At 34.3% G+C, this 21,689-nt stretch overlaps 1 protein-coding gene across 4 annotated transcripts in view; it reads right to left on the bottom strand.

The window, feature by feature from the left end:
• The window catches only part of LOC128997817 (mitogen-activated protein kinase-binding protein 1), a 104,089-nt gene that overhangs the window by 24,675 nt on the left and 57,725 nt on the right, over window positions 1–21,689 (bottom strand). For all 4 annotated transcript variants that reach the window (XM_054423558.1, XM_054423554.1, XM_054423556.1 and 1 more), the window contains exons 5-15: window positions 18,368–18,583; window positions 16,759–16,941; window positions 14,398–14,558; window positions 11,973–12,108; window positions 11,090–11,287; window positions 10,007–10,182; window positions 8,412–8,568; window positions 6,421–6,579; window positions 4,671–4,856; window positions 3,196–3,455; window positions 2,239–2,343 (exon numbers count right to left, since the gene is read on the bottom strand). In XM_054423558.1, the coding sequence (XP_054279533.1) occupies window positions 2,239–2,343; window positions 3,196–3,455; window positions 4,671–4,856; window positions 6,421–6,579; window positions 8,412–8,568; window positions 10,007–10,182; window positions 11,090–11,287; window positions 11,973–12,108; window positions 14,398–14,558; window positions 16,759–16,941; window positions 18,368–18,583 (1,937 nt within the window). The remainder of the gene's footprint in view (window positions 1–2,238; window positions 2,344–3,195; window positions 3,456–4,670; window positions 4,857–6,420; window positions 6,580–8,411; window positions 8,569–10,006; window positions 10,183–11,089; window positions 11,288–11,972; window positions 12,109–14,397; window positions 14,559–16,758; window positions 16,942–18,367; window positions 18,584–21,689) is intronic.

The raw sequence follows: 21,689 nt of genomic DNA, 5'->3' as shown, positions 1-21,689 counted from the left end.
CTAATAAAAAAAGAATAAAACTGAAAGAATTTGTTTGAGTTTTAATAAACTGTAATTGTTACACGTTGTTTTATTTATTACTTCACACCCGCAAAACAAACATTGCATAGAATTTACACATGATTTATTTTTTATCATGCCATCTCCATTAGAAAAGTTGAATAGTTTAAACTATTGTAGATTAAACTTATAATTAAAAAAAATGCTATTAATTAAGGAACTATTCAACACAAAAATCATCTCTTTAACCCATGAATTAGCTGAGCTGTCACAAAAACATTTAGCGGTTATTATGGACCACAGGGTACAATGCTATGAGACATTTTTATAAGCTTGATGATATTATTCAAACAAAATGATCAATTGATCTTTTAGTCATTTAAATTTCAAATATTGCCTGCGCACACTGAACAGGGAAGCAGGAGCAACGCAAATTTAGTTCTGGGAAGTTCCCGCGCGGGACTGTAAAAACCACATTGGGAGATGAATTTTATATTTCATTGTCAATATTTTTTAGGTTATGTCTTTTATAATTCATTTATTTTTATTTTAACACAATATGTCCATATCAAAATAAAATAAAACCAAAATAAATCTGTGTCCTCCTCCTTTATAAAGGGTGTCCCAGTAAGAACGCCGGATTTCAAGAGCGTCTTATCCTTATATGTATTTCGATAGGAATTCCCAAATTATCAGCTATGTTATCAGTATTAGGTCCCATTTTTTGTCATGAATCGCTACACGACGGATCAACGCTTGATCATAGTTAAAGTGCACTACAAATACGGGAAACGGTTTGCTGAAACGGTGCGGAAGATGCGCGTTATTTTCGGCCGGGACAATGCACCAAATGAGTCATCTGTCCGAAGATTAACTTCTAAGTTCGAAAAAATTTGCTCAGTTTTTGGACATTAAAAGACCATTGCGCAGTCGGGCAGTTCGCTCCCTTGAAAATATTGAGGTTGTACATGATAGTGTAGAAGACAACGCAAGAACATCGATTCGTCGGCGTAGTCAGCAGTTAGGCCTAACTCGGAGCACAGTACAAAGAATTTTGGTAAAAGACCTTCACATGTTCCCTTACAAAATTCAACTCGCACAAGAGATCAAGCCAAGAGATCCCGTAAAACGGCTTGATTTTGTAAACTGGGTGGTTGGCAATCAATAAGAAAATGAAAAAAACTTTGCTGTTCAGCGATGAAGCACACATCGCTGCATAGCCATCTAAGCAAGATCGCGCGATTTAACACCGTGTGGCTACTTTCTTTGGGGATATTTAAAGTCACTTGTTTTCGCCAATAATCCTCAAACAATCCAAGACCTGAAGGAGGAAATTGATCTTGTCATTCAACAGGAAGTGTGTGAAAAAGTGATGGAAAACTTTGTCAAGAGATGTCGGGCTTGTCAGCAGGCAGCAGGTGGACACTTACGAGACATAATATTCTACTAATCGGAGATACTATGCTTTAAGATTCATGTTTCATATTGTAAATTTAGCGTGAAAATATATGGTTCATTAACATTTCATATCCGGCGTTCTTATTGGGACACCCTTTAGTAATGTAAAAAAAAAACTAAAAAAAACAGGTGTGTGCAATCCCTCATAAACTCAATAATTCCGTTTATTTAAGGTGGGTCTCTCCCGCCAACTAAGCCAATATTAAGCTTAGTATAGATTGCACATGTACGGGATTCGAGCCCGCGCATGTAGAATGACCTCAATGCTACACTTGTCAGTGTAATGCCTTAGCCAACTGAGCTACCACCCCACAATTAGCCGAACGCAACAAGTGCCGCTAAAAGCACACTAGATTCAAGCACGCAGAGATTCAACGAACTAACACCCTGAACTATACTCGGCTTAAGTTTTAAAGTTGTCAAATGATTGAGCCTGTTTATCAGCAGTGTATAAATTATAACAAAAGTAAGTCTAGCATGATTTTCAAAAGACTGATAATCCATGAGCTTTGGATGGCAGCAATCGTATAGCCTTTTAAAATTGATTTGTTAATCATACAAATCTACAATTTCCCTACTGTCTTTGAGGAGGTTATTTCAGTTTAATCCAACACATAAGACCCGTTTTCAACTCAATCTTAATCTTACTTAAACTTCTTAACTTACTTAACTTCTATTACTGAGTTTCAATGGGTGTTATTTGGTAGGGTTTGGTATTCTAGGTTAATTACTATGTAATGGTAAATATGTCACATGAAGTGAGAGAAAAAAATTGCATACCTGTAGTCTGAATCATTGCTCCCTTGATGGGTAGAATTTATGTTAATGTTATTTTCTTGAATGTTATCATTATCCCCAATTGTGATCCCCAGCTGAGCAAGTTTCCTAAAAACATAACAATACATTAACTAAATAACTAATGTAAGAGTTATTCAAAAGAATGGTTCCATTTCAAATGATTTAAAATATTAAGATCGTAGGCTCCAAACCAATTCTAGCCTTTAGTAAGAGATTTCAGTAAAATAAGCCATTTATTTAACCAACCCAAACTGAAAGAGCAGCTTATTGTAAATTACAGAATTGTTTAGAGTCATGGTAAAAATAAGTGGGAAATAGAATTTGAACAGAACCTCACTCTGTGAGTCACGATCATTTAACTATGTCCCTGCTACAGCTGGTCCAAATAGATGGGATGTCCACCCTGGTACCAGGGTCTCCACTCAAACTTGATGGGCTTGATGGTAATGGTAAAATACACATTTTTACCGTCATATTTGCATCAAGTGTACTCTTTATTCTCGTTTTTGGGATTTTTTATGATTCAGGCTTTTTTTAATGAGAATCTTAATATATTAAAATGCAAAAGCTTTATTTCAAGTTTGCTCGATTGAAAGTTCACTATTTCATTAGCATTGCGGAAGCAGATGATCATAACGTTGCGTCGGTACAATCACAGTAGATTAAAACAATTTCATTGCAATCTTGGCAGATTTTGGAACTGGTGTTGACTTCAAAGTCTTAAAGTATTGAGAACTAACAATTCTTGATATCACCGGTATCAAAAGCTTTTTGGAATCTAGAATCAGAATCGGTTCATCCCTATTTTAAAGGTTTGGACACAAAATTCACAGCCCAATTTAGATATCCAATTTAGATAATTTAGAGATATATACACGGTTGATAGTTTTAACAGTTAATTAGTTACTCTATAGTGTTCTAACCAAAGACAAAACTTACTTGCCAGCCCGAGCGACTTGTTGAGCCAACCTAGCTCTCATGGTGACCATTAGATCATGAGGCATTTTCCAGACAAAGATGCAGCCGTCTCCTGAGGCAGAGATGAGTCGTCTGCAGTCCCGAGTGAACCTCAGACCTGTCGCCAGCTCACTGTGACCCAGCATAGTGGCCACACACTCGGTGTTGTAGTAGTCGTAGATACTCAGGGTCTTGTCTGTACAACTGGTGGCCACAAGGATACCACTTGGGTCCAGCGATATCTATATCATGAATATACTGTTTACTGAGAAATAAAATACAGAATGTTTTAAAAAGAATATTCCTATATTAGTACCAAGAAGCATGGACTGGATATTTCTATCCCATCAGATACCCTAGCAGCCATTGGAGCTCTGAGCTCATAACTGATAGATGGAACTGTCGGCAGAGTCTAACTTGCTGGGACATAGCAACAGTTTGACCCTCCTCTGGGTTCCTGGACATCACAACAGAGGAACAGCTTGTAACAGTAAGCTTGTGATAGGAGTAGTTACTTCTGTTGTGAGGCCAGAATCAGGCCGTGCAATGGAAGATGCCTTCTTCAAAGGAGGCAAGGACGGAGAGATGGCATTAAGATCAAGAGTTTGGAGAGTTCTAACAGGGTATAGGCAAGCCAATGAGTTACTTGGGGACTACAGCATTAGAAGATATGAGACCATGATCAGACTAAACCAAAATTGTTTAAGAATTCTAAAAGGATTTTTGACTGAACACTGCACATTAAGAACCTCAAGAAAATTAATATTGTACAAGACAATGGATGTTGATTCTGCCAATCAGGGGAAGAGACCCCAAAGCAGCTGTCGGTGGATTGCTGGGCAGTCGACTACAAAAGCCAAGGGTCTGGGGCTGTACCAAGTAGCGACTAGGGATATTTCTCTGTTGAAACCCCGTCAGATACAGGATTTCGTGGGTGCTCTAGACAGGACTGGACACAAGTTTGGAGGACACAACAGATCTTTTTTTTGGGTTGCAGAGTATTTTTTCCCCATGAACATCAGTATCTGTTTGGTATTTTAGTGCTTTATAATACAGAAGTCAACAATACGACACTTATGGTAGGCCTACCTGGAGGGAGTCAGATTTCCGAAAATGTTGAATTACCAAAAATAATTCTAGATACTTCCAAACTTAGAAAGGTCAACTTATGAAGCCTTGCTACTTCATAACTACTAATACAACAGCAACATATATTCAATACGGTTTTCCTATTGATATTTATTAAATATAATAATACCCAATTCCTTCTAATAAACACCAGAATTAGAATAAACATTTGCTGAATTTGCCTATTTAAAACTTCACTTCTACTATATTACGTATGCAGGTCCAAAGCAAAATATTTATAAGTAAACAATTTATTAATTTAAATCTGATCTGATCTGAAGAAAATTCAAAAACTGTTTATCAATAAAAGATATGCCAAAAGATGTTACCTTAATCAACGAACCATCCTCGCCCACCGATCCCTTGAATGTTTTTGTGTGTTTGCTGGTGTTGATGCTATACACCCTGATATTCCTGTCTTGACAAGCGGTTAGGACATGCTTCTGAGTACAATCCCCCTCCATATCATACAGTGTTGTTTTGGCAGCTGTGATTTGTTCTCTAACAAATGTGTGCTGCAAACATAAAAAATGCTTTATTATTCAATTTTAAACATGGTAAAAGATGTAATAGAAAATATTATGAATCTTATTGGTTGTATTGACTTTTTTAGGAGGAAAATTAATACAGGAAGTTTAAGCCATCTCTGTCAAATTAAACTTTCAAACTAATGACTATGATCCCACAAAAAATTTGGTTTGCTTTTACAGAACATCAGGTAAGGTAATCTCGTATTAGAATTAAATTAAATCTTTTCCCTCAATAATGCCAATTACCTTCATCATTTTGACAAAAAACGATACTTTTCAAGTAAAAACAAGGTATTTACTCAGGGGAGGTATATAAGAGGCTACGATGACAGCTGAGGGCTTCTTATTAACTGAGGGAACGCCATTACCGTAACAAAACGTTCAAAAGCCATCGGCCTCGATGGTCTATTGGTTAGCGTGCCGGGCTGATATACTAAAGGTCCCGGGTTCGAATCCTGCTGGTAGCATTAACTTTTTGTCCAAGATTTTTTTATTATCAGCAAGTTTGGTTGGTTTGGTTTGGTTATTACAGTTCAATTTTATTATTAAGTCATTATAAAATTGTAATTAAACAATTTCTAGTTTTATTTAATAAAAAGAATTATTTTTCCGATTACTAAACTTTTGTTATATTATTTCTTTATCAGCAAGTTTGGTTAGTTCGGTTAGGTTATGATAGTTTATTTTTATAATTAAAAAATAGTAAAATTGAATTTGAGGCATTTATAATTTTATTTTATGAACAGAACTATTTTTGCGACTAGTAAACCTTCATTGCCAAAGTGCTCTCTACTACAGCGCTGTTCACGGAGGAATTTTGAACTAAATGCCTCATTTGTACCTCCCCTAAGTCAGACCCTAAAAACAATAATTTATTACATTGTTTACCTTAACAGATTAAAAGATTATTTCCATCTAGTTTTGTTTTGTACACAAACAGCTGCTAAGATTTTTTTAAACAACATGTATTAGTCCACTAATAATATTTCAAATATGTCATATTTCAATAAAAGGTATATGTTGATGCTATTGTAGTGAAAGATAGAAAGTGATATGATGCTAAGCACACAAACCTTTTGATAACAGTCCAATAATATTTGTATCAAACAGGATAATTTTCTTGGCAAAATCAGCGGACAAATTCTAGTTTAGAAATATGTTCAGCTTATGTCCTTGACTCCAGCTGAATTTCTTTTGATATAGAGAGTAAAATAGTTTCTTTAGCGCTGCAACGCAAGAAGTGAAAACAGGCTTTTTTCTGCAGTAAAAAGAACAAGTTTTTTTTTTTAAAGAGGTGGTGGCCTCTTTTCATTTGCCCGTCCACATAGACTAACTGCCAGTGTGTGTATACAGCAAAGCAAGGGGTAAGCCGGTACAGTACAAAGGTGACCTGTACTGATAAAATGTTTGCGGTAGTGACCAGGATCCGAACCCACAACATCGCTGCCTTGGGCCCGAAGTCCGTGACGCTACCAACTGAGACACCGACTCACAAGTTCTTATTATTCTTAGCAAAAGGACATAGGTAACTATCATTATGATAGCTTACCTGTACATCACTCCCAGGAATATTCCTCTGCAATGTGCGGAAGATGATGGATTTGTCTGCTCCACATGACACCATCTGAAGCTGGTTGTTGTTGCTGAGGAACCTCACAGCAGTGATGGACGAAGAATGGTCATCCAGAGTTTGGACAAGTTTATAACCCTGGGAAAGGATTTATGCTCTTTAGTTCAGCAAACTTACCTGGGAAATTTGTATAGAGCAGAGGCTTTTACATACACACTATTGTGTGTCATTTTCTGTGTGTAATTTCCCCAGGTATTCTATTCCTATCCTATAAAAACCCTCCTTAACCACGTTAGTTTGTATTTTGTGTCAAAATTATCCATAAAATTATATACAGTATTTTATAATATTAAAATTGATTTAATTTTAAATACACTCAAAATAACAATAGTCTAGATACTAAGTTGTAGTATGGTTTTAATGCATTTCAGCATTCATTATATTTTGTTTTACAAACCAGTATTTTTATGTTTAGAGTTTAGTTAAGACTCAAATAATCAAATTGACTCAAATAATTAAGACAAATTGCATCTTGTCTTAGTAGTTAAATATTATGTAAATTGTGATGTTGTGTGTACCTACCAAGAAGACTGCATGGACTTTCTAAAATGGACTTAAAGATTAATGCTGCATTGTAGGCTAATTGGGCTCTATGCCTGTAATGTAGTATTGTTATCTAAATAAAATAAAATAAAATAAATAATTTTTCTGTAAATCAAGGTTCCTCTAAGCCACAGTACATTTTGTGTGTACAGTAAATTACATTTAATTTTTATCAAAATAACTGTGAGAATGCCAATATTTACAAAAACAATTACAAAGAAAATTAACAAATTTTTATATGAAACTGATAAATAACTATATTTAAGGCTTAATAGTCCAGGTGGCCAACAATACTGGCCACAATATTTGCATAGTAGCTTGGATACATTACATAAGTTACCCTTGCCAACCGAATGACCAGTTGTAAAGGTTCTAGCCAACATTGCAACACTCAAACATTCAGGCAGTCAGCAGTACTGTTTGATAAACATGTGTTTTCTATGAACAAAATACAGGTCTGTTCAAAAATATGGACCTAACTTCAAGACTTTGATATCACAAAGTATAAATCAGGCAGACATAAACTTAACACCATAAAAAAAGAGGAAATTTCAAAGATTTTTTACCAAAGTTCAGTAAACAGGCAAAAAGGTTATCACATCAAAGTACAGCCATTTTTTTCAATCAGTTCTTATTAAGATGGCTACCATGCAACATAAGATTTTCTGTGTTACAGAGGTTGCAAAAACTGTGACTCCTATTACAGTACAGCGGGTTTTACACACCGAATCTGGTATTCAACCACCAACTAGAAAAAGCATTTTAACTCGTTGATTTAGGCAATTTCAAGAAATTGGTGTCACAAGAGATGCTGTCTCATGTGGGGGTCGAATTCCGCTATCACTTAAACATTTGTCGAGCAGCACAGGGACACACATGATTTATACTTTTGTTATACAAAGTCCCAAAACTGGGTCCATATTTATGAATAGACCTATTTGTTTTATGTCTGATTTAGGGCTGTGTGGGCCCAACTTCCTAAAAGTTTAGGTCACCAATGTGGCCAAGCAAATGGCCAACTAAACACAAATGGTTGCAAAAATCTCTTTTAAAAGTTAAAAGAAAAATTATTTAGAAATGTTCAAATGCACATATCTTTCTGCTAACACAATAAAAGTTTATATTACATCGGACCATGTACTATAAATGCCAAGAAGTAGACTTATAATTGATATGACCAAGTGTTTATAATTTTGAAATAAACTGTACCGCAATTATGTCTTGTCTCTTAACTGTTTAGCTTATGAAGGTCATAAGACTAGTTATTTCTAAAACAGTGCATTTTAGCTGGGAAAAACTTAAACAAACAGATAGGCCTCTATATTAAGGAAAGGGTGGCAGAACTAGGGCTACAACAACATAATCACCTCATCAACAGAAAACACATGGATCAGTCTATCTCGGGAAGCTGAGGCTAAATATTTTTTTCTAGGATCATCGAAGTTGCTATACTCCACACACAGGACTTCCCCGTCATGTGCTTCTATCCTCACAATTTCTTCTAAGGAGTGAAGATCTGTAATTCTGGAAAATGAATAAATTATTTAATAATTATTTATAATTATTTATTATTTAAAAAATAGTTTTAGTACTGAACTCAAAATGTCACAAAAGAAACTGTTGGGCAATCATTTTTCTAATGGTAATATCAATAGTGTTTAAACAATATTAAATGTGTCACCATCAACTTGCAACATTATTTATTTGGTTGTTAAATAATAAACCATATCTACCATGGGATATATTTTTCAGCTTAGAAATTAATGACCTCCTTATAAATAAATAAGTAGGCCTAAACAAATAACAATGTCTTTTAAGCCCTCGGGTAGTCTGCTGTACAATGTGGGTCCAAAATATGAGAAACTTTTCTTTCCCAATTCCAAGGTGACCCTTGGAAAGTGAAACCTCCCACCATGACGTGTCCTACGTTGTATGATCCCATCCCAGACAGAAAGCATCTCGCAAAGATAGTCGGGCTCACGGAGAGTCAGTAGGCTACCCTATGAGTCATGCAGCACGTCAAAAACCTGCACATGGCTTCCATGGGGAACATCCCGGCATCTTCATGGAAGGGGGAAACATGATCAAATTTTTTGAGGCAGAATACAAATTGGATTGCTGAGCTTTGAATTCGCTGTATTCTGCATACGTCTTCCTTAGTGATACTATTGCCATATGCAGAGAAGCAGTAGTAGACTACTGACAATATCAGTGACTGCATGAGTTGAAGCTTTGTAGCCTCAGGCAGCATACCTCTGAACCTGTACAGACCTCCTCTTCCTATTGCTCGTTGAGAGATGTGTGTGATGTGATCTTTAAAATTCAAATTTCTGTCAATAATGAAGCCAAGAGTTTTTGCTTTGTCACCAACCGCCAGACTCTTGCCATCACGATTGATGTTCCAGCCACTATCTCTTAGTGTCTGTACAAGGTTCACAGTTGAAATAAGAAGTACAGTGCACTTGTCTGGGTTCAGCCTAAGCCCATTAATGTAAGACCATTTGGAGATGTTCCCCAGATCAGTGATGATCTTGTCAATGGCCTCCCTCATGGAACCAGGCTCATAAGACAAGTGCACCTGGGAATCATCCGCATACAAGTGCGCAGTACAGTGTTTTGCTGGGAAAGTCAGCTGTGTAAAGCGTGTAAAGTACAGGCCCCAAACAGCTACCTTGAGGAGCGCCCCAATTTTTTGACGCGGGGTTTAGATGTTTCACTACCCAATCTGGTAACCTGCAGTCTGTATCCTCTCCTTGGTTTTGTCACTATCCGAAAGGTCAGTAAACAACGTTAATCTAATTCTACTTTTCATTTAATAACAATAATTTTTAATAACTAAGCATACACAAATATAAATAAAGCATTCTTCGCTGAACAACATTTCGTCAATTAAATGTGACATCATTAAATTTCTCCTCATTCCACAAAAACAAGATTAGAGTAAACTAACATATGAACTTGCCTGATATTGCCTTCCCTATCCCCAGATGCAAGGTGTTTGCCATCTGGACTTATCCTAATTGACCTAACTCCATTCCGTCCATCGTAGGATGTGGAATCACCCTTTTCACCTTTTGTTATATCCATATCTTTAAGAAAATTCATTTCTGGATCTACATACATGACTTTGAGCAGCTCCTGAAACAAGTGGAATTGGAACCATAAAAACAATAAATGATAAGATGAAACTGGATAGTTGATACTTGTTTACCTAAGAAAACTGGGCCATTAAATGGCACTTGTTGACACCTTTTTTCTTTGTATATTTCCCTGCATTAGTATAATAGATAAAGTAGAATAGTGAGAACACTTCCGTCTAGGTAGCCAAGTTGGTCACTAAAAACTGATTATTAGATTAAAGAACACCAATTTGACAACTTAACTATAAAAAAATATTTCTTCTTGAACATGATGGTTGAAAGACACTATACTTCATTTTGAACCCTGTCTAAGGTTATGTTAGGGTAAATATCACAATTTCCTTTGGTCATTGAAATGTAGTTAATGAATTAGGATTAACAAACATTAAATCTACTACTATCTTAACTATCTGCTTTTTCATCTAAATCTATAACTCTCTAACAAAATTTTGAAACATTATAATTTTAAAATAAAACTATTACATACACACATTTTAAAGTTTTTACTATCTAGCATTACAATTTATTGTTTCAAATTTTATTTTAAAAACATACCAAGAAGATTATTAGAATAGCTGTAAGTAAATTCAACTTTTAAAATTTTTCTTTCATTTACAAATTAAGAAATGAACCACAATGTAAAAACACATTACCGAAACAGTAAAATATCAAAAAAGTGATAAAACGTTAACTCAACCACAGGTCTGTGTGCTGAGACATTGACAAACTGAAGGGTTGACAAATTGTGTGGTATTTTTAATACATTGTTGGATGCAGCTTGTGAAAATGCAGCTTGTGAAAATTCAGCACAGAAATAGCACACAATGTACCTGTATCCAAAAATTAGATAATCAAAACTCTACAGTAGTTACACACATGCAAGTTAATACTTGTGTTTGACTAACATTGCTATATATGTTTGTCCTATATCTGGTATTGACTTGAGGATCTGGACTATCTAGGTTCCAAACCCTGATAGTATCATCACTAGAGCAGGTCAGGAAAGATCCCAGAGGCATGGCAGAGTTCTTCACACTATCAGGATACATCTCTACGCCCCAGATACAAGCTGAGTGGTACAGAAATGAATGGGTCTTCCCAACCTGTCACACAAAAACAAACTTTTATTACTATTGCGATCTTTAGAATATAGAGAGAACAGCTAGCTAGCCTTAGAAAAGACCAAGTAGGTCTTAGTCATAGTATATATAGAAGTCACGGAGCACGATATTTCAACCCCACAGGGACTTTGACAGGTGTAGATAAATGGAGCTGTACAACATTATTGCTGCAATGAGGGTTGTCAACTGTCACCAGTTTATTTACAAAACACAAATTTATACAGGCTGTAGACAAACTCCCTGGAAAGATTTTGTGTATTTATTCCTTAGGTCAAAATAATAAAAAAAAACAACATCATATAAACATGGATAAAATGCCTGGTTTTCTCTCTGTCTGCCCGAATGTGATTTTTACAAAATGTATCCGTAGCTTTTGATTTTTGAACCCCTGAAGCGATTTGAGTTCAAACTTAGTACATAAGCAAATAGAACCAATATTTGCACAAATATCAAATGTCTAAATTTTACCAATTGAAATTGGCAGCCATTTAGAGTAAATCGTTGAATGTTAAATGGCTGGCAAAAAGGGGTAAATTTAATCAAGCCATCCAGTTTAAACTACTGATTTGACGACTCAATTGAATTAGACCCTCTAAGATTAATTAGACCCCTATTGGGACAACTGAGCGCATTTTTTCACTAAGAATAACATTTAATATAAACTTACCCTCTTTATATCTTTAACATCCCAAATGTATAAACTGTGGTCATTATAAACACACGTCAGCTTCATGTTGTTTTCATCAAAAGAAACTGCTATTGCGTCTGGGTATTTCGCATTGTTGGGGTGTGTAGTTGTATGACTGAAAAAACAATGATATCTAAATTATATACATCTGTTAATATATCCTGCAAAGTTGGTTAGAGAATAATATTGTCACTAGATTCAGATTGTAGACATAACCTGTGGGGAGGGTTAGAAATTGTGGCTCTGTACTGTACCTAATACAGGAATCGCTACTGTAAATAATCATTTATATCCTAAACTTACTGTCTACTGAAGACAGTATTTAGAAATATTGTTTTATTTATTGATAAAATAAAAGGATTACCATATCCAACCACAGTTGCTGGTACGACAACTAGTTTCGTTCCTTAGAACTTCGTCAGGTCATTGTATGCAACCACATCATCAATGTATGATGTGGTTGCATTCAATGACCTTACAAAGTTCTAAGGAACGAAACTAGTTGTCATACCAGCAACTGTGGTTGGATAAGGTAATCCTTTTATTTGATCAATAATATATTCCAACCAAGGGTCACAATGAATAACATGTTTTATTTAATTATACTATATTAATAACAACTACAGTAATTCATTGATCTGAAAAATCTACGATAAACAATTATTTAATTATTTATTATTATTTATTTAATTATTTAACAATATTTAAATTATTTAAAAATTTTTTATATAACTTAGTAAGGATATATCGAATCCTTTTTTTTATAGGAATCACAAAGACCATAGGTACAGTTTTGTACAGTCTGACTTCAAACACTTTTCCCGTACACTGAAATTATACAATTCCAAACTACCTATAATAGAAGAGACACAAAACAAAACTAATTTAAAATTTACAGAAAGTAGCTAGGTATAAATAGGTCATGTGTCGGTATTACACTTAAAAAGTCAGTATATCGGTACCGGTTACTGAACAAAATTGATTTCTGTTCTCAGTGCCAGTAATTAACTATAGAGTACTCAATGTTTGAATTGTGCCTCCAATAGGCCTTTTTCCTGTTGGTAGTGTCATTTTAAATTGAGGCCCTAAGAACCGATGGTTTCCAGAATTGCCTTTAAGCACCAACACATTAATAGTATGAATACTTTTACAACTTGAGTATAATTTTAGATCTCTCCTGTATCAGGTAACTGTGTTCTAAAGGACATTACATCATATGTTGGCTAACAATACTAGTAACAGTAGTGGTAACAATGTTATGGTGCTTGCCTATTAATCAGAAGTTCACAGGTATAATCAGAAAATTTGTAGCTTTATGGTGGACAATTGAACCAATTGGCATCGATTATTGGCCGAAGTGTAGCTAATAGATATGCTAGAACTATTCTATAACAAAATTACCAAAATCATCTCACCCCATTCATGGAAACAACTAAATCAAATTGATCAATTAAGAAGATGACAGGTCATTGTATTATCAAATAAATCACCACAAACACTACATGCAGATTTACTGTCATCATCTGACAAGGCACTCCAATACTCATTCAAAATGACTGGCTACAAATTCTTCTAAAACAACACTGATAAATTTTAGCAAAAAAGGTAAAAGAATTTCTGAAATTCCAGATATTTTAGTTGAAACAGATACAGAACTGCTTGGTTTGGGGATTGATGCCGACCTATCATGGAACAATCACATTCATGAACTAACCAGGAAGTTTTCATTCGGTAGACACACAGTAAAGAGGATGATGTGTATGGGAGGATAGAACCAGCCAAGGCAGCATAACATACCATAGTGGAATCACACATAAGGTACGGGCTGATTCGTTGGGGTAGCACCTCCGACAACAACCTATGGCCTGGTTAATTACCCGTGCTCAGAAGAAGGATGTTACGGTACTGTATTTTCTGGCCTTAGCTTCACAGAAAGTTGTATAGAAGCTTTGAAATACCTCAAGATTTTAACAGTTCTAACACTCTATATTCATGGACCAACAATGTACACAAGCCAGCTAAATCTTTTCAGGAATCAGGATTTCCACAACCAACATACTACAGGAGCTAGAGACTACAGCCTTCCCATCCACCACACCACATAATTCATTAAGAAACTATTCTAAATTCCCTCCCACACACATGAAAAACCTATCAGGAAAGAAACTGAAAAAGGAACTTTGGAACTGGCTTGTTAATCAACCAGTGTTCTCAATCAAGGAATTTTTGATATAAGAATTATTGATAAGCAAGAACAACTTTTTGTTCTATGTATTTTTGACGCTAATGTATTTCTTTATGACATTACAAACAAAGTTGTTTGTCTATTGTCTTATGTCTATTTGTCTACCTGAGATTAGTGATAAAGTGGTGTTGATTGTCTATACTATGGAGCTATGTTTACCTGATATTAGTTCCTTGAGCAATATCCACTCCCAGATAGTGAGGTCTAGGAAGTGTGGTAATATACTGTAAAGTTTGTGGACTGAAACAGCGAACTATTCCCTCCGCACAACCAATGAAAATTAAAGTCTTAGAAACAGTCATACAATTTGCACACGGCGTCTGGAACAAAAGAAAAACACTTGTTATTTTAAATTATGTGAAGATGAGCATGGATTTTGCTTTTATTAGGAGTTATTGAAGAATCTTTCATCTAATGGATAGTTTGTGTCAAATAATTGTTATTAAGAAAAATTGTTTTAATATGTTTGAATGGGTTGAATATGTTTGAATTATTAGTAAATAGATTGGCCTATTTCACAATTATGTCTTGTTATCAAGTCAACTAGTGTTTTCCTCATCTGGGCCTAACATGGTAATCTCCAGGTAAGAAAACTGTTGAGATTTACTACTGATAACAAAGTAGATTAAATACAAAAAATAATTCAAACAAATTTTTTTTAAGAGCAAAGTCATAGATTCACTTTAGCAAATCGTTAAATAACATTTGGCTGGAATCATTTGGGCTTAATAATTAACAAATCCAGAGTAATAATTAACAAATTAAAAGATTCAGTTATAATGACAGTAGAAATAAACAAACACAGTAAAAATGAAAATGACTACTCAACAATAACAGATGGTTGATAAGATTTTACACAGTTGGAAACTACAGGGAGCGAACCTTAAATTAAATTGCATAATACTTCGCGGCAGCAAACCTGCAGACAAAGCGAATTTCCATTATCCTGATAGAATTTTCACCAAAATATTTCTTTAAACATTTCCGATTTATTTCCTAACTAAACAACATTAGGCTTAACAACTTCTTAGGTTTGCTGCTACAAGGAAGGTAATAAGGTGTGCTTTTTAGTGAAATCTTAATAGCTTTGGATGAAATAAGCCTATTTGCCAAATTTAATCAAATTACATTCATGCACATCACAACAATTCACTTATTCTCCATTAGAATCAAGTGAAAATTTTAAATTGATTTTTATTTTTGAGCTATACAAAATAGTTTGAAGAAAAATTTGATGTTTTCAGGGCCAAAAATGAGAGAAACTAATTTCCCCCCATAACGGGGTGTTCCCATAGTCCGATCATGCTGGTTCGCTAACTTGTTCCAATAAACATAGGTTTATACGTTTGTACTGAATTTCATAAAAAACGGATAATTTATACGCGAGTCATCGTGAATATATATATACAGTATATATATTTTATATATGATTCTGAACAAATGGTATACGGTGATAGCTCATTCCTTGTGTGTAAAATTCCCCCAAAAAATTTAATAATGAATTTTTAGGTTTACAAATAGCCATAATTTGCTCCCGCAACTTCGACAAAACTTTTGTGGTACCGTGATCACAGTCTTCTTACCTGACAACCTTGAGGACCAAAGGCCACCATTTATCAATTTATGAATGGAATAGGGTCATAGGCTATTGTCGATTATTCCAAATTTACCAGTTAAATACAAAATTTACAGACTTTTTTCCGGTCATCAAAGTTTACGTACAATTCCTAGTTTTGTCGTTGACTAGACACCCTGATTAGTGTTTAAGAACATTATGGCTTTGTTATTTTTTTTTTACTAAATACAGAATTCTTTTTTCGCAACAGGTGGTTTGGATAAGATGGACATTTGGATTAGCGGGACTCAGGTGTAGTCAAATCAACTCTCTGTATATTCAATAAAGGTGTCAAAATATCGGGATCCTGAAACTTGGATTTTTTTTATATCTCAAATTCCCGGGATTAGCAATCAAATCAAATAATGTTTATTTCAAAAAAGTATACAGAGTTAAAGTATTTTGTCAGCGGCTTGGAGAGTGGGGTCTTATAGGGGAAAGATTCGTTTCTCCTATTTTTTACCCGAAAAACCGAAAATTTACAATTTTTCTTTTAAGTATTTCGCAGAGCTAAAATAAATTATTAAGTAAGTACTTGTAGTAAGCATAGTTGTATGCTTAATGGTTTACGATGAAAATTCCATAAAACTAAATTTAAAATTCCCACATTATTCTAATGGAGAATAAGTAAACTCTGGTAGTTTGCTTGTTTACGGACATATTCTGATCAAATTTGGCAAATTTACTTATTTCATCATTAGAAATTTACATTTCCCAAAAAACTGCACCTTATTACCTTCCTTGTAGCAGCAAACCTAAATACTGATTCAACCTAATGTTATTTATATAGAGAATGAATCTGACATAATTAAGGAAATATTTAAGTCAAAATCCAATAATGCAAATGGAACTTCGCTTAGTCTGCAGGCATGCTGTGGCAGGGGTATTTAACTACTGATACTTACCCTGAGCTCCACCCACTTGTCTAGAAGTCTCCTATTGTTGAATTCACATAGGAGCCCTGACCGTGTGATGGCATAGGTTGAGTCGGACATCTCCCCCTTACCACAAGCTACATCACAGAAGTCGTTGTTCCTCTGCTCTCCTAGGATGGCTGACCTTCCCATCAGGGGAACGGGCTCCTTGTACTGTTACATACCACAATGTTATCAGACCACCAAAGAATATTTGTGACTTTAATTGTAGCTCAAGTTAAAAGGACAAGTTTTTTTTTAAGTTAAGCAGGAAACCCACTAGTCCGACACTCTCCGACACGACATCTTCCAACAAGTGTCCGAAACCTTCTGATGCCTTCCGCATTTATTAAGGCAATAACCCATTGGTCCGACGGGCTCCGTCAGTAACCAACGAGAAATTGGATTTTTCAGGCTTTTTTTGTAATTTTTGGCTGCTTGAGTAGTAAAAGAGGTCATTATCTGTCCATCCAATGGTTCTTTGTTTGCGTAATATTTTTTCTATAATATTAGGACCACAATGTAAGAACCAATCACCAATCAAATCTATAAAACTTGCATCATTGAAAGCATCAGAATATGTTCAGGCAGCTTTTATGACCTACTGTATAAAGAAAGGGATACTCCCAAACCGCTTGAATCAAACGTTCGTCAATAGTCATGTCACACACAAAGCTAGACAGTGATGAATCTAGGTCTGGTGCATGCAGAGTGGAGAAATATCGGATCCGACATCCGACAACAATGCCCCAGAGAGCAATGTTGTTGGAACAAGTCGGATCGGAAGGTGTCGTGTCGGACTAGTGGGTTACAGTCCATTTAAAGTTATGCAAAGTAATTTTGTCGGAGACTTGTCGGAAAGTGTCGTGTCGGAGAGTGTCGGACCAATGGGTTTCCTGCTTTAATCAAAACTGAGGTTAGAAACTAGGTCAATAGAAAGAAAGGACCATTTCGTCCTAAACTGTACTTCACTCAATTTTGAATTGTTATTATTTATCTGTACAAAAGTTAAAAAAAGGGTAGGTATACACTGAAAAACGCAAGATCATTATGTTTTTATTTGTATTTAAATGTGCCTCAAATAAATAAGTATTTCCATTTATTCATTATACAAAATAATTCTTGCAGATGAGCACAATAATAAAAGAATGAGTGTTGCCTTAGTTCATAGACATTCTTTTATCGTATGAATAACATTAAATGGGATGACACTAAATAAGACCATAGTATAATGGGACAAACTGATTGTTTAAGCAAGTGAAAGAACATTCATCAAACAAGGCTCAAACCTTAGAGATTTCTTACTTACTTTTACAAATCAACAACAACTACTTTAACTAGGATAAATCAATTTGAAATTCATAAAACACATAATGAATAGTCTGTTATGAAGCAGTTGACTCATTTCTGCAAAAGTTATAAAGCCAAGATAGAATTTAAAGTATGTTAATTGGTATAAATTTAGATAAACACAATAATAAGGGGGTTTTCCAGACACATTTGTTTGTATTATCTAGTAATGATTGTAAAAAAAAAACGACAACTAGTGAAGATAGATTAATTTTTATTATAAACATAACTGAAAAAACTCAATACTAACCTTAGCTGATCTACTATATTCCAGGTACCAAAATTTAACCAGTCTATTTCCAGCAGTGACAAAGTAATTTCCATTTTCAGAAAACGCCACAGCCTTAACTTTGTTAGAAACTTTATTTGAAGCTACTTTCACACCAGACTTCCACTCCCACACATTGACTATCATATCATGTTCACAACCAACAGATACGAGGTACTTTTGACTTGGAGAAAATGCCTGAAACAGAACACAGCATTACCAATACCAGTTATTTAGAGATAAGGTTAAGGCAGTATTGAAAAAAAAAAGTCGGAAATAGCCGAGCGCTCACGGAACACCCCCCCCCCCCCCCCCCCGAATCTCATCCAGATTTCAAAAGTAGGTGGCTACACTTGATTATATTTCGAGATTCAAACCCGTGATCTTTATTTCTGGAATACTCTGTGCTTGGATCATGTTCTAATTATTTTAAATGGATTCTTCGTATATGATTTAGGGGGGAATAATTTTGTTTTGCGTTTCTAGGTGAAAACGTACTCCCATAAAAATATGTGTACCCGGTCTGCCTCACCATGTATATGAATTTTTCAACCAGTTTTTATTGCCTTTGAGGACCTGAAAACAAAAAAGAAAATCTGTTCCGGGGCTAGGTCTTACCATAGAGGCCTATGGGAATATCTTATTTCCTATATGGGAAATTCGCTTAATTTTCGCCTACATGGGAATTTGAAAAAAAGAAATTTATGTCCATTTAATGAAATACCATTTTTTTATGTTTAGAGCCATGATATATTAAACTTCTAATAAATGTAAATTAAATTACAGCAATTTATCAAGTTAAAGATTACTAATTTATATTTTAAAGGATTAAATTAATGTTGTTTTTATTTTAATAAGACAAGTACCTATGCAATAAAGCAATATGGTTACAAAATTGTCAATAAAGAATTTGATCAAAAATTAAAAAAAAGGTTGTTTTTATCAAATTTCCCTATAGTTGCTATTACTGTAGGTGGCACGGTAAGACCTCGACCCGAGACCGATTTACTTTTTCATTTTGATGTCCCCAGAGGCCAAAAACACGATTTGTTTAAATTTGTATATGTATATGTATATAATATATATATATAATATCTATATATTAATATAGATATAGAGTTATATATATATGTCCGTAAACACGATAACTTGATTAATTTTTGTCCGATTTTAATGAAATTTGGTTTAAAGGTATAAGGCGGGATAAACTTGAATAAGTTTGCGAACCAGCATAATCGGACTATGGGAACGAGGTTTTTTTGGGGGATCTTATGGGGTAAAAATAGGTTTTTTCTTATTTTTGACCCTCAAAACACAAAATTTCCCAATTTCTCTCTAGATCTTTTTAAAGAGATAAAAAAATAATAATTTAATATATCAAAGTGTTTTTGTAAAGTTATTGGTAACAGAGAAAAATTCAAAAAATTGTAAATTTAAAACTCCCATTTTATAATTATGGAAAATATTGTAAAGTGTAGGAGTTTGCTTGTTTATAGATATATTTTGATCAAACTTGGCAAATTTCTTTACCTTATACTAAGCTATTAATAGTTAACTAAAAAAAACACACTTTATCAGGTTCCTTGTAGCAGAAAACCTAGATACTCGTTAAACGTAATGTTATTTAAATTTAATTTTAAATCAATCCAGACAAATGGAAATTCGCTTAGTCAGCAGGTTTGCTGTGGTGGGGTATTTTCAATACAAATATGGTGTTTGTTCCAGAATGTGGACGTATCAATTTATTTCTGTTATGTCTCATAAACAAAATTATAAAAATTATAATATCAATTATAATTTTTTAATTGAAAAACCAAATAATTTGTATAAACTAAATCATAATAAATAGAATAGAAAATTTGCTACAACAACAACTGTTATATATTTATTGAGTCCTGTTGTTTCATATAAAACTTAAAAAATGGATTGACCATTTTTTGTCATGAGTTTTGTTTCTGTCTGTCACTAAATCATTAATTTTGGAATAGCACTTTTAATTTATTTTGATTCTATAATACCTATTTCTTGACACTGAACAATACAATAAGTATAAAGGTCTACACATTTTGATTTTCATTTGCAGTAAAAATATAAAGACATATACAGTGATTTGTTTGGTTTGTGAGGTTGTTTACGCAAGAGTCCTGTATAGATGGGGCCCACGAGGAACGATTGGCATAGTTTCAGAGGGGACACTGAATAAACATGAAGCAGCATGGTAATATAGGAGGCTAGGAGTGGGCCTTACATAACCTCAATTGTGTAACTGCTGTGGTTTACGATTGATAGCCATATCATCTTACGCTTTACTTGTCAATCCGATATTAGCTTAGTATGTTTATTGTAAAATGTCATAACAAAAATGTATGGACTAAAAAATTGATTAATTATAATAACAGGTAAAAAGAAGGGCCAAATAAAATTGAGTAACATAAAGATAATAAAAGAAGAGATTAAATTTACAGTCATAACACGGATATTTTAATTTAAATAACTACCAACTGTAATAGTTATTAAGAAGATTATTATTTCATAACTTTAATTCTCTGAAATAGGACGATTTGAGTACTGAAATCAAGCATTAGACAGATTGAACATATAACCTTAGCAATATGAGAGTGCCCATTGAGAACATATGTATTTTACCTGGCATTCAGGGGCATTCCCATACTGCTAAGGGTATAAACTGCCCTCGTAAGCTAAAAGGCAGTAACTACAAAAATATCACATTTTGAGGTAAGTGCAAATCTTTATGTTTTGAAGGTCGAGGAATCCAAAAATGTAGGCGAAAACACCGTATCTCAAGCCGTTTTTGAGATATCAAACTAGTTATTTACCGTATCTACCAACAAATGTGCAAATACTAAGTCAAAACACCGTAACTTTGGTTTACTTGGCCAAAAAACAGTAAGCAAAAAACAGTTACGGCTTTCTGGAATAGTATTTCTGCCTTACTGTTTTTTGGCTTAGTATAGTCTCGCCCAAATCCACTTACGGTTCAAAATTTTACCATTAAAATGCATAGGAAAGCAAAACATTAAATTTTGAAGACCTTCCTATAATTTCTGTTTTACATACTCTATGCATCACATGAATATCTTGTTGTTAGGTGGTAAATGAATTTGACCAAAAAACAACTTGGAGGGAAAGTATCACAATAGGCTGTTTTCAGTGGGACTCCCTATTTTGTTGACCCGGGTCAATCGCCTGAAAAAAGTACTTGGAATTAAACTATATACATAAAACTTGGAACGAAGGTATGTCCACATGTATTCTACAGGTATGTTAAATTTGGTAACAATTA

Source organism: Macrosteles quadrilineatus, unplaced genomic scaffold, assembly GCF_028750875.1.
Source record: "Macrosteles quadrilineatus isolate MER2022 unplaced genomic scaffold, UCM_ALF_1.0 Scaffold_7__1_contigs__length_78375512, whole genome shotgun sequence".
Classification (NCBI taxonomy): Eukaryota; Metazoa; Arthropoda; class Insecta; order Hemiptera; family Cicadellidae; genus Macrosteles; species Macrosteles quadrilineatus.
The sequence above is the reverse complement of the archived record's forward strand: the minus strand, read 5'-3'. Positions and strand labels throughout refer to the sequence as shown.